The sequence below is a fragment of the Bufo bufo genome, chromosome 3 (assembly GCF_905171765.1).
Source record: "Bufo bufo chromosome 3, aBufBuf1.1, whole genome shotgun sequence".
Taxonomy (NCBI): Eukaryota; Metazoa; Chordata; class Amphibia; order Anura; family Bufonidae; genus Bufo; species Bufo bufo.
In genome coordinates, this window is record NC_053391.1 from 99,372,767 (window position 1) to 99,386,930 (window position 14,164).

Here is a 14,164-nt window from a genome sequence, read left to right on the forward strand (position 1 = left end):
ACGCCATCTATAGGATTAGTAAATCGTGGGCAATGTTCATATATGCAAGTTATCATTGCTGCTTCTTTTCTGCAATAACAACATAATTGGAATAGACATTTCCAGTATTGAAATCTCATAAGCTAGGGATGCCCAACCTGCAGCCCTCCAAGCTGTTGCAAAACTACAACTCTCAGCATGCCCGGACAGCCTACAGCCGGGCATGATGGGAGTTGTCGTTTACAACAGCTGGAGGGGACGCAGGTTGAGCATCCCTGTCATAAGCCATTCTCTTGTTCTTACCTGTAAGCTAAAGGAATCAAGCACAAAGGCCTCACCCCATATGTGTGTGTTTAGTGGATGCAGGGCTTGCTGGATGTGAGAATCTTTGCCCACTCTCCAGCACAGATTGCTAACAGACAGTAGCGCCCTCTGGTGGAGATTCTGTGTACGGAGGTGCTTGAACTCTGCAAGAGAAACAGGAAAGGGTTAATTACTCTTCCCGGTAATTGGATTTTCCAATAGCCTCCCCAACGGCACTGACAGGAGGGTGTCCCCGCCCCCTGGACAGGAAACACCACGGAAGCGGAGGTTTAAAAGGCCTCCTCTCCTTACCTAAATCAGTAAATAACAGAGTACACAGTAGAGATGCCAAAAAATTATATATTAATTCAAACTGAAAATTGAACATAAATCGACTGAATCTCAGAAAAAAATCTACATAAGGGTGGGAAATACCCCAGTGCCGTTGGGGAGGCTATTGGAAAATCCAATGACCGGTAAGAGTATGTAACCCTTTTCTCGGCACCTCCCCAACGGCACTGACAAGAGGATTAACAGAGAAATAAACTAGGGAGGGACTACTGCAGAAAGAATTCTGCGTCCAAAGGAGAGGTCCTGGTTATGGACCACATCCAATCTATAATGCTTAAAGAAAGTCATTGGATTTGCCCAAGCCGCTGCTCTGCAGATCTGTTCAATAGAGATAGAGATAGAGGCAGATTCAGCCCAGGAAGCTGACATGGCTCTTGTCGAGTGGGCTTTGAGACCTCTTGGAGGATCTTGATTCTTCTGGGCATAGCATAGCATAGCATAGGGTACTGGCTGATGGACCTTTATTAGGCTCCTGGAATTGGAAAAGAAGATGGTCTGAATTCCTGAACTGTTCCCAAATCTTCAGGTAGGCCAGCACACACACCGCCTTACATTGAAGTTATGGAATTTTCTCTCCTGATCAGATGAATGAGAGGGACAAAATGATGGTAAGGCGATTTCTAGATTACAATGAAATCTCGATACCACCTTCAGGAGAAAACAAGGGCAATGCCTCAGTACAATGGGGTCATCCAAAATTTAAAGATAAGGAGGACGTCAGGAGAAAGCTTAGATTTCACCCACCCTTCTGGCCGTAGTATTGGCAAGAAGGAAGGTGGTCTTCAGAGTTAGGAGCTTTAGAGAGATTTCCTCAATAAAATCGAATGGAGAATCCATCAAAACTGTAAGGACTAAATTTAAGTCCCAGGGAGGGACGGAAAAACGGATGGAAGGGGAATCTCCGATTGCTCCTTTAATGAACCGCCTGATTAGGGGATGCTCCGGCAGTTTCGTATCCATGAAAACCCCTAAAGCTGAGATCTGGACATTAAGGGTGGAAGGCTTGAGACCCCTTTCCAGACCTGCTTGTAGAAAATCTAAGATCTTAGGGATATTTTCCAGGGCTTCCTAATATGTATTTGGCATCCAGCAAACAGGAGGAAAGCCTTCCAAGTCCTGAGGTAGATTTTTGAAGTTATCATCTTTCTACTCTTTAATAGGGTGGAGATCACAGGGTCTGAGAGGCCCTTCCCCTTGAGGCTTAGCCGCTCAATTTCCCTTGGATGAGGGACCGGACCTTGTTGCAGGAGACCTGGAAACACAGGAAGAGTCCAAGATATTTCGGATAACAGGCTGAGAAGAAGAGGAAACCAGGCCCTTCTGGGCCAGTAAGGAGCCATCATAATTATTTGCGCTTTCTCCTCTTCCATCTTCGTCAGGGTCCTCGGAATCAGGCTGAAGAGGGGAAACGCATATAGGAGCCCCTCTGGCCAAGGGCAGGACAGAGGATCCAAGATGTCCAGATGATCTTGAGGAGATAGGGAGCAAAATGTTTTCACCTTCCTGTTGGTTCGATTTGCGATTGTCAGAGAGAACTTTTACGTGACCGAGAGGACTGTTTGCATGAAGCTCCAGAAGGACTTTGTGGACTGCCTTGAGAGGTGTTTGACATGAAATGGCCCCAGATGCCTTGAACCACTAAGTCTCCGGCGTGACCTCCCCAACCACGACTGCTGGCATCCGTAGTAACCACCAGTTGATTTTCCTGATGCCAGAAGACTCCTGTCTTGAGATTTTTTCTTACCTTCCACCAGGCTATGGAGTGCTTTACCCGTAGTGGAAGAGTGACCTTCTTGTCTAGGGAACTTTTGTTCCCGTCCCAGGAATCCAATAGAAAAGCCTGTAGAATTCTGGTGTGGCTTTGCGTCAACCTGACTGCAGAGATTGTAGCTGTTAGAAATCCCAACATAGTCATCACATTTCTATTAGTCGTAGATCTTAGTTCGCAGAATTGATTTACGTTCTGATACAGGTTTATCTGCTTCTCTTCGGAGAGAAATGACATTAGTAAGCGAGAGTTGAGGAGTACTCCTAAAAAGATCTTTTGCTGGGAAGGAGCGAGGTCGGATTTTTTGAAACTTACTAGCCATCCTAGTTCTGAAAAGGTAGCTTGAACGATGCTTAGATGGGACAGGAGACGGTCTTCCGTGTCGGCTGCAATTAAGAAAATCGTCCAAGTACGGGACTATAAGGATACCTTGCATATGAAGATGAGATGTTACCTCTGCGACTATTTTCGTTAAAATCCTTGGAGCCGATGATAGGCCAAAGGGGAGAGTCTGAAACTGGAGGCAGCCTTGAATGAAGACTGCAATTCTCAGGAATTTCTGGTGATCCTTGAATATGGGCACATGATAGTATGCATCTTGTAAGTCCATTGTCACCAAATAACAAAACTGAGGCAGTAGGTTTACAGTCGACAAGATGTTCCTGAGAACACTTTTTTTCTTCCCCCCAGACCCTGGAACATCTGGTCCTGAATGGATACACTCTCTTTGGTATCTTCCAGGTTCATGGTGGCTGTTATAGTTTTTAAGAGACCCTGGGTGTCTTCCGGAAGAAATAATGGTCTGCAAGACCCATCATCTGAGGAGTCTGAGTCATCACTAGAGGCAATCTCCACCTCATCTAAATCCAGCCCGTATAACTGAGAGTTATGGGATCTATGGGATGTAGAGGCCTGCGGGAAAGAAGGCGGTAGCCTGGACTCCACTGCTGCATTGACTTCTTCCTTAATAATGCTCCGCATGGAGTTCAAAAGAGAGGGAGACTCTTCAGACACAATCTATTCTGTACACTTAGGGCATAGGGCTTTCTTTGCCTTAGAGCAAAAGGATTTTCGGCAAATAGCGCATCTGTTGCGACCCGAATCAGCCCCAGGTGCCTTGGTGGTGGAGGTGTGTCTATCCTATAAGTAATTTCCAAATTTAGTAGGATCCAAGTCGATACATACAATTTCCACCAGCACCAGGCACCCAGGGTGAATGAAGGGATCCACAACCCCACCAATATAATCCACTGACATTTTGGAGAGGAGGCTTACCGGGCTGAGGGCGACTGAGGCAGAATCCGTAGGCTTGCGGGCAGCTTCCAAATCCATAGGAGCCAACATCATAGGATGCAGAACGCAGAAACCAGCATTCCCGGCTCTTTTAAACACGGGCATCGGCGTGACGCTGACATCATGACACACACACAGTCACGTGATGTCGAACGTCATTACGTCACCGCGTCTGCGCCGCCCGCAGCCAGTAAGGAGACTCCCTTCCCGATAGTCCTGGGAGTCTCCACTCACAGTACGCAAGGTAAAGATATTTCTTCCTTGCTCCGGAACCAGGAGCAAGCGACTGGAGCCCGGGGCTGCCTTCCGGCGAAGGACTTAGGCCTGTTGTGGAAATTTTATTATGCGGACATTTTACTTTAGGATGTGTGTGTGTTTTTATAGTTTGTCATCTGTCTCCCTGTGTCTTGGAGAAATGTCTGCTTTTAAGACATGCATATCTGCCTTGTCGGTATACTAGTACCGTATACTGACAATAGCTGTAGCAATGTCTCGCAGATAATTTCAAACCTATGGGAACCAGTAGAATGATCTTTATTAGACACTGATCACCTTTGAGCAGTATTGAATGAGGTCCATGCTGACAGGGATGGGGCGTGTGCATTGTCTGCCTAGCCACATTGATTGCCCTGCCCTGTCCTTTGACATCACTTCCTGCATGTTATAACTTCCTGTATCCTTGTCTTGGGCCAGCCCCTTTTACACCTTTTGTTAGTAAATAAAAGGTGAGCAGACTGGGAAGCGCGGAGGAGTCTCTCAGGATTTTCAAGGAAGATGGTAACACGTGTGTTTGTCTCTGACTGGGGCTGAGGGAAGGGGGACTCACCTTTTTCCTTACACAAACTTTGATGCGAGCTGATTACAACTATTAATATTTACCACAACAGGCCAAAGGACAGGGAAGGGAGGCAGCGTGTACCCCCAGGCGCCCTATCCTCTGCACGGCCCTCCCAGAAACTGTGCTTATAAAATCCTGGAGCACACAGGAGGAGCTTCCGCGCGACCCGGGGACAGCAAACAACACTGATTTAGGTAAGGAGAGGAGGCCTTTTAAACCTCAGCTTCCATGTTGTTTCCTGTCCAGGGGGCGGGGACACCCTCCTGTCCATGCCGTTGGGGAGGCGCCGGGAAAATTAGGAACTTCCTTTTCACCACTGAACACGACATAGAAACATAGAATGTGTCGGCAGATAAGAACCATTTGGCTCATCTAGTCTGCCCAATATACTGAATACAATGCCTGGTATTTCCCATTCCTACTGTAAACATGTGGAAGTGACCCACACAAGTGTCTACTAAGTGGAGCTCCACAAAACATAACGTACCTAGTGAAACGGACGAAAATCCGACAGTGAAGGGCTGTGCTTCACCAAACTGGACAGACACGTTCACATTCGAGATGCTGGAGTTGAAAACTATCGGGGCTAATATCACAGGAAGTGGTCTAAAATAAAATAAGACATTAATCAGCCACAGAAATGAGATGGAGAGCATGACTGGCCACTTCAATATACAATGCTGACCAATACGTTCTTAAAAGTGATGGCTGACAGGGAGCATAAAAACCCACTTATATGCCTATGATCACCACCGATATTAGCAAGTTTACACCCAATTGTTTTTATCTTTGCATGCTTCTATATATAGATATAAAAAAAAAAAATCGTTTCATATATACAGCCCTATGCAAACCTATTTGTCTCCATGGTTACAGACTACAGACAAACTATGTGTAGTCTAATCATGCAGTTATATATTACGCCCCTGCTTCTTACGCCTGGATGGTAAGCCATCTACGGACAAAAATGGTTGGTTTTCACATGCAACATTTGATATATTCGTGTGGAGAGTTTTTAATGTACATTTCCTAACAGAAACCCCAGCTTGCAGTATCATGCCAGGAAGAGATGGGAAATGTGAAGCAGGAGGGGAACAATGAGAATGCTTAACAGGTAACACCCTCTGAGCTCTGACCTAGAAGGTACAGAAACATTCTCATTACAGGGGTTGTCTCACCTTAGAAACTGATGGTATATCACTAGGTACGGGGACCTCTGGGACCCACTCCCATCTCCAGAACCGGACCCCCAAAGTCAACAGAGGGCAGTCACACATGTGCAGCTGTCCTCCATTCATTTCTATGGCAGTTCCAGAAATAGTTGAGCACTGGCTTGCCCATTTCCAGTGGTCTTATAGAAGTGAATGGAGCTGTGCCCATGCTTGCACGGTGTGCTCTTCTTTCATTTATATGGGACTTCCATAGCGTAGTGAGCGTGTTCACTGGGCTATTTTCAGAATTCTTATAGAAATGAATAGAGAGAACGCTGCACATGCCCAGTGCACTTTCACTAACTTTCGGGGGCCCATTCTGGAATTAGGTGCAGCACCATTGGTGGCCTATCCTAGCGATATACCACCAATGAATGATAAAATGACGATAAAACCCCTTTTCCAGATAAATAAATTTAAAAAACTCCAAAATAGGTCCTTTAACCTCACTAAGAATATCATATTACTGGAGTAGCTGTGTTCACATCTGTGTTGGAAACTTGACAGACCTCACTACAGTCAGTGAGGTCTGTCAGAGACCGTTTGTGTCCATCATGTGTTGGATCAGATACTTTCATCATTTTCATTGCTCTGCCCCTACGACACAACAGGACAACTGAAGGGAAAAGAGCAGATTTCAACAATCTATAAGGAACTGGGAAAGAGGCGAATGGATTGCTATTCTACAGGCAAGGACGTAGGGCCTCATTTTGCACTAAATAGCCAAACTCATGCCCCGCGGTATCTGCAGATATAAAATGACAGATGGAAAATAAATCGGGTTCAATGGGTGCCATGTGCGTCTTGTGACAGATCTGTCACTTCGTCGGGGGGATTTCTGTTTATAATGGAAAAAAAAAAAAAGGCAGGTGTGAACAGACCCTAAAAGACATTCTTTTTTTTACTATAGGAGGTTAAAATGTAAATATTCACATTCTCCAGGAAAAAGGAAATGAAACAAAGAACTTTAAAACAATTGAACTACAAATATAATTTTATGACCACAATTTCAAACATAATAATAAAAGCTGTGAATTTCCTAATTTACTCACCGTTCATTTTTGGTTGAGGCTTTAGAGACCCTCTGTATTTGGCGATCCAGCGCCAGCAAGCTGAACCAATGAGAGAACTCCTGGTGGCGGTAATGAATGATGCAAGTATTAAGAGCCACGTTACTCTGGATATCTATAGAGGTGACCTGATTAGACAGAAGGAGAGCTCGTCAAAAGGCATCTAGGTAACTTCAAGCAACTTATATCGCATAATAAGGATGATCTACATCACACCAAGTGTCTCAGACCTAGAAGAGGTCTCATCTATAGTCCATGGCCAATCTATGATGATTTTAAGGGTTGCAGTAATACAGTTCCTCACCTGAACACCAGCCTTCAAATGATTTAGGCAAAGGATCCTTTGTCGGCTCTGTGACAATAATAAACCATCTGAAGACAGAAGTCAGAAACAATATGATATATTCTCTTAACATTGCATTATTAAGAGCAGCTATAAACTTTAATGCCAAATGTAACCATCCAGAATATGAACCCTGGGCCTCAGATACCCTCTGGAAGCTGTATTTAAATATCCACTTTTGTCACCAGTGGGCTGTGTCCTTTGTTGCCAAGCAAACTTTCTACAAATGTCATCCAATGCTTAATAAGCAGGAGGGGGTCATTAAAGGATATCGGTCACATCATTTTCACCAATGCACATGACCGTATTTTTGGTCCGCATCCAATCCCCATTTTTTATCTGTTCAGCAGTTCCGTAACATTTTGTGGACAAGAATAGGCATTGTTTCAATGGGTACGCAAAAAAAAAAAAAAAAAAAAAGGGATGCAAAATACATATGGTCGTGTGAATACGGCCTAACAGTGCTGCCCACAAAAGGTCGCTAACGCATTCCAAACATTACTGTGTGTACTTTATGTCTTTATTCCATGTCAAGGAAAAGCACTTTTCATCTTCTAAAAAATGGTTCCCAAGTGCCCAGCTGGGTGGGCTTTGCTTTTCCAAGTGTCCTCATCCAGCCGGACACCTGGGAGATGTTTTTCAGCAGACGTGGAATAAAGACACAAAGCGCACACAGGTATGTTTGGAATGTGCCAGGAACCTTCTGTAGGGCAAAGTTAGTTATATTAGTGAAAATGATGTGACAGGCTCCCTTTAAAGGAGCATTCTAATCTTGTCAAGTGATGGTGTGATGTGTGTGTGTGTGTGTGTGTGTGTGTGTGTGTGATGGTGTGATGTGTGTGTGTGTATTATATATATATATACACACACACACACACATTTACAATCACATTTATGTACATATATAAAATATGCTATCACTTTATGAACGGTGGAGGTCAGTCCCTCTGGATCAATACTTCACTGTTTTGCCCTCCAAAGCGGTGCTCCGGACCACCTAGATGTGCATGCAACTGCACCATCCACTAAAATGGAGCTGGGCTGGAGTTCCCTGCACAGTTAGAGGCTAAGATGCTGCAGTGAAGAGGACGCAGTGCTGAATAAGCGCTGCAGCCCATTCAGGATAAGTGGTGGGGATCCCAGAGGTAGGACATCAATCATAAAGTGATGACCTATCCTTGTGCTGTACCATCACTTCATGAGATCAGAATACCCCTTTAACAGCTATTTAAATAAGTTTAAGAGAGAATGCCAAATTGTCTATTTAATATAGAGATGCGACTAACCTCTACATCATAGATTGTGCCAGTCGGCAATTACATTCAGTTCTTCAATGACAACTTCCACTTGAAATTGTGAAAACATACCTTCTATTAGAAGATCAAAGCTCATCTGTGACAGTTCTGAATTGCCTATGAACTTTCGCATGGGCAGCTGATCCTCCTCCCTTGTATAAGAAAACTTTAGGAGTTTCAGAGTCCAGTTTAAGTGCCTGGTGAATGAACGAGAAGCTCAAGTATCAATTTGAATTTAGGTCTGTCAAATGTTCTCCTTTCATCATCACACACAGGAATTACAGTACCTTTGCTGACTGTTCATGGACAGGACGACAGTGCTGCTTTCGAAGGCAACATCCAGCTTGCAAGGTAATCGCTCTACTAGCTGCAGCCACCTAGGAGCCGTGATGTCTCCTGTTGAGGAAAAGTAAAGAAAAAGAATCAGGTAGGTAATAAACGAGTCCCCAGACTGGTTAATACCAAATCATTCATCCCCAAGAAAAAAAAAAAAACACAATAAAACATAGAAGCTCCCTACCTGCATTTTTTTAAATCTAAGAGGGTACAAAGTCTGCTTTCACATCAACCCTATTGATTTCCATGGTTCTGCTTTGTCATAGGAGCAGAACATATATTTTTTTTTTATGAAATCTGCAATAGAGTCTCCTAACGGATCCCTCTGAATCAGATGTGAACTTAGTCGAAAGGCTCTTTCACATGGAATGATAAGCCAATCATCGAGTATGAGTTCCCAATAATTGGCCTTTGCAAAAGGTGTCAGCGATCACTCAATAAAAGAACAAACCCTTGGTCATCAGGTGATCCTGTCGTTCTGCAGCTACCAAAAATTACTGTTCCTCTGCAGCAGATCGCACTGTCCAAACAGCAATCTGCTGCCCAGGAACAGTGATCTTTCAATGGGGAAAAGCAATCGCTGTAGAGAGATTGCTTGGCCCCATACAGCAGGGGTGATTGCAGCATGTAAATACAGCCCTCATCTCCGCTAGTGATCAGGCAATTATCGGGAATTGCCAGATATATCGGTCCATGTAAAAGGAGCTTTATTCTAGCCCTAGAAGCAGGGGCGAAAATGGTTTGCAATTCTGCATTCAGCTGTTGATTTCCTCTGTGCAAAAGGTGGAGTTTGTGGCCATAGAATACAAAGGGCTCTGTTTTCCAGTTAGATAACTAGGGAACATGCATGAAGTATGACGACTATATATGACTACTGCCTGGAACTGAAGCAATATTAGACATACACAAGCTGTGTGATAAAATGCTCCTATATATGAAAAAAAAAATAATAATAAAGTACTCATAAGCACCCTACCAATTAAGATCATGTCCATAATGATACACTATAACCAGAAAAGACCATTGTTAATAATGATACTAGAACAAGATGTTTCAGATTTCACTACCATTTAAGTGCATTAAGTGCAATTTGGAAAAAAGGAGCCTCAATTAGCATAAAACACCAGAGCTCCTAAGGATATGTTGACATGCCGCAGCGATATAGCTTTTTTTTTTTTTTGCAATATAAAATATCAATACAGTGTTTGATATGGAGCCAACATGTTATAGCTGTCAATGTGAATCCCTGGGTGCCAACCTGTGTTTGCCTGTTCCTCTGTACCGCTGCCGTCTTGAGCGTTATCCCGCACTGCTGAAACCAGTCGTTTCTGCAGCAGGTCACTGTGGAAGAAACTCTCATGGACCTCTGCATGTAGACTCCGCACCCTCAGACCGACGGCCTGCAAGCTCTTCTCATTGATGCTGCATTCAACAGTAAGAGCAAGGGAGAGCTCTGCCAGACAGGCTTCATCCTGCTAATCAATGGACACAGGCAATGGAAACCAGGGTTAGAATCTTATGTGTGCTGGGTATTCAGTTTTTATCAGGTAGCAAAATGTATTCCATTACGGTCCGGTACAATTCACATTCCTGCAAAATGCATACCAATATTGTATTAAAGCAATAATTACGAAGGACTTTAATATTGATGGCCTTTCCATAGTGTAGACCATCAATATCAGATCCTCCACCAATCAGCTGATTGAAGGGGCTACTGTGCTTCATCGTTTACCTGGCACAGCGATGTACATGTTGTGCCTGGTACTGAATCTTAGTCCCATTCAAATGAAAAAGACTGAGCCACATGTAGTACCAGGCACAGCCACTACAAAATGCATGGCGCTGTGCCTGGTAAACGATGAAGACATCCCTTCAATCCGCTGGTCAGCGGGAGTGGAGAGAGAATCACCCCCCTTCCCCACCAATCTGATATTGATGGTCTAGGCCAGGGATGGCCAATCTGCAGCCCTCCAGCTGTTGTAAAACTACAACTCCCACCATGCCCTGCTCTAGGCTGTCCGGGCATGCTAGGAGTTGTAGTTTTGCAACAGCTGGGGGGCCGCAGATTGAGCACCCCTGGACTAGGCCATCAATATTAAAGCTCTGTAAAACCACTTTAAACCAAACTTGATAAAATGTGTTTAGGCCGATGTATACCACATAGGCGCATGCAGCTGTTTGGGGGGACCAATACAGAAGGATTGCACCTGAATTTATCTTGTAATTCATAATGAGGGCTTGGGAGCCAAAACACGTGTGCATGCTGAAATCTGTAACCTGCAGGTGTTCAGGTTGCAGGAGGGCAATGGTGTAAGGGCAGATGAAAGCTGCAGAAAGGAGATGGCACTCACTGGCTACGGCTGAGCAGAATACTCACTTGCTTACTGCTCTCTAGTAACTTGCTGGTCAGCTGGTTAAGGCTCAGCGTGCAGTCCATTCTGCAAGTAAAACGTGAAACTTAGAAATGCACTTTCCACTTCCCTTTCTTTTGGGTTTCAAGCATTAAAGAGGTTGACCGAGATACATTTTTTTTATAAAAAAATGGGAACCTGGTAGATAGACAAAATGTGACACAGTCATGAACCCCCTCCGTTCCAGCACTGCTACAGCCGCAATGTAATGTTCTGGCTGCAACAATGATGCATGTGACTGCTGAAGCCAAGCACTGGCCTCAGTGGTATACAGCATGAGACATTTTAAGTAAGTAACATTCTATTATTAATCTGTTAGGTTTCCTGACATTTTTAAACAAGTTCCCAATGCATGAATGAAAAATGGCCACAGGGGGTCATTTACTGTCAGATATGTGCCAGTTTCCTGGCGTATATCTGTTGCAGATTGCAATTAACATTCTCTACACCTGTTTTAGGCGTAGAAAGGGGTCTAAATTTAAGCCAGCAAGGAAGCTGGCTTACATTTAAACTGGCGGTGGATGCGCCGAAGTTAAGTGGAGGCCCTTCTCTCAGATGTACCAGCTCTTATGACATCAGCATGGTGTCCATCCCCTATATTCTGAGACGTGGCCAAGTTGGAACGGGGTGTGGCCTATTTTTTTTTCTTTCTTTCTTACAACCGCTATAGTCACATGATTGATGCATACAATGGCTTAAATAAAATTCACTGTAATATGCTTTTTTTATATGATGCACAGTGCTGCAAAAAAATTTAAAAAACACGGACAGCCCTTTAAAGGTGTTCTCTAGGAACGGCCGCCAGCAATCTATCCTAGAATGTGAGCAGAACTGGTTGCTACTACCTGCAGAGCTGCCTAGGGAGGGGGGGGGGTGAGGCCTCACTGCGATGTGGTACTTGTATATACTACACATTGGTGAGAGTTCCTGTCAGGCTGCTTAGCCATGATGGCATATCGGAGGCAGGATCATATCATTATCGTGTATTGTATCAGTGTAGTGTGTAGTGAGGCCCTGACCCCTCACACCCTTAGGGTCCATTCACACGTCCGTGGTGTATTGCGGATCTGCAAATTGCACCCCCATAGAACTGCCTATTCTTGTCCGCAATTGCGGATAAGAATAGGACATGTTCTATCTTTTTCCGGAGCTGCGGACCGGAAGATCAGGGCCGCGCTCCGGAAATGCGGATGCCTGCCCCATTGAGAATGAATGTGTCCGCACCTGTTCCGGATATTGCGGACCCATTCCACGGACGTGTAAATGGAGCTCTGCTCACACTCTTGAACAGGCTGCTTGAGGCCATTTGAAATCATCCCCAGAGAACCCCTTTAAGGCCTCAGGCACACGACCGTTGTTTTTGTGTGCATTCGAGCCACAGTTTTTGCGGCTCGGATGCGGACCCATTCACTTCAATGGTGCCGCAAAAGATGCGGACAGCACTCCATGTGCTGTCCGCATCCGTTGCTCCGTTCCGTAGCCGCGCAAAAAAAAAATATGACCTGTCCTATTCTTATCCGTTTTGCGGACAAGAATAGGCATTTCTACAATGGGACGCCCGTTCCGTTCATTGTGGAACGCACACGGGCGGCTTCCGTGTTTTGCGGATCCGCGATTTTTGGATCGCAAAACACACCACAGTTGTGTACATGAGGCCTAAGAAGAAGGAATTCCTCACATTTTCTCAACATCTTAAAAAAAAAGAACACAAATGCAATAGCACTCTGCAACCAGCACTCTGCCCTGCCTCCATGCTGGATGTTGAATGAGGCATTGGTGTACATTTTGGCCAAAGCGTAATAAGCCACTCACCACGTCAAGGTCGCCTCTATGAGTGGTCCCTAACACTAGTTCCTACCTGTTTATGGGCCACTCATAGAGGCGACCTTGACGTGGTGAGTGGCCTTTTACGCTTTGGCCAAAATGTACACCAATGCCTCATTCAACATCCAGCATGGAGGCAGGGCGGAGTGCTGGTTGCAGAGTGCTATTGCATTTGTGTTCTTTTCTTTGTATATGTATTTCGCCATAGCGATGTGCACCTGCATATAGGGTTGTGCTGACTAAATCCCCCACATTTTTTCTTTAAAAAAAGAGCTTAGAAAAGTGATAATCTCTCATCTTTATAATTCCTTTTCTGTGGACTCATTTTTAGTTACAGAACTGAAAAGGGAACGGTTACCTTTTCCCATCGCTGTCCAGGACGATGGCGGTCTTTGTTAAGGTCATGTGCCACAGAGACTCTGAGACGGCCACATTGAGAACCATGATATTCACAGAGTCCAAGTGTACAGACAGGAGCTGCAAAACAAAAAGTGTCATTTGACTTCACACGATATGAATGAGTGTGCTCACACAAGGCTCCAGTGTTCAGCACATGCAGCTTTGCCGCGATTTCCTGACTGTCACGTGTGAACACATCGCCAATTGTGGCCGCTTTACACAGAACACATGTTTAAATCCCCGCTGAGTGACTGACTGTTTAAAAAGAGAATGTGCTGGACATTTGCATCAGGACGATGCTCCCTGCCAGGAGAGAAGGGTCATTCCTTCCTAGTGACGACTCTTGAGGGATGTACACTAGGCAGTAATCAGTTTTTTTCAGAGATCTAATAGTTTCTTGCTGATCTTTTTCTTCATTTCAAATGGCCAATTACTGTTCTGATTGCTTAAAAATGAGCAAGTGATAACAATAATGGTCCATTGTTAGAACAGGTCATCAATGTAAGAGCGGTGAAGGTCCAACTCCTTTATTCTTTATCCAGGCATAGTGCGGCTTTACCAATTGTACTGTCTAAGGTCCTAAGGGTTGGAAACCCTGACATTCATATATTAATGGCGTACCCTAACAATAGGCCATATATAGAAAATCTGGGGGGAAAAAAAAAATTGTGTCAACACATTGGGGCAGATTTAGGCTCCATTCACACATCCGCAACGTGTTTTACGGAGCTGCGGATCCACAA

At 44.6% G+C, this 14,164-nt stretch overlaps 1 protein-coding gene across 3 annotated transcripts in view; it reads right to left on the reverse strand.

Moving 5' to 3' along the window:
- Positions 1–14,164, reverse strand: part of KIAA0100 (KIAA0100 ortholog) — a 92,453-nt gene that overhangs the window by 60,775 nt on the left and 17,514 nt on the right. For 2 of the 3 annotated variants that reach the window (XM_040423397.1, XM_040423396.1), the window contains exons 5-13: positions 13,381–13,499; positions 11,165–11,225; positions 10,046–10,262; positions 8,739–8,847; positions 8,524–8,648; positions 7,118–7,185; positions 6,796–6,941; positions 5,020–5,138; positions 283–446 (exon numbers count right to left, since the gene is read on the reverse strand). In XM_040423397.1, the coding sequence (XP_040279331.1) occupies positions 283–446; positions 5,020–5,138; positions 6,796–6,941; positions 7,118–7,185; positions 8,524–8,648; positions 8,739–8,847; positions 10,046–10,262; positions 11,165–11,225; positions 13,381–13,499 (1,128 nt within the window). The remainder of the gene's footprint in view (positions 1–282; positions 447–5,019; positions 5,139–6,795; positions 6,942–7,117; positions 7,186–8,523; positions 8,649–8,738; positions 8,848–10,045; positions 10,263–11,164; positions 11,226–13,380; positions 13,500–14,164) is intronic. The other variant, XM_040423398.1, reaches the window with a different exon arrangement.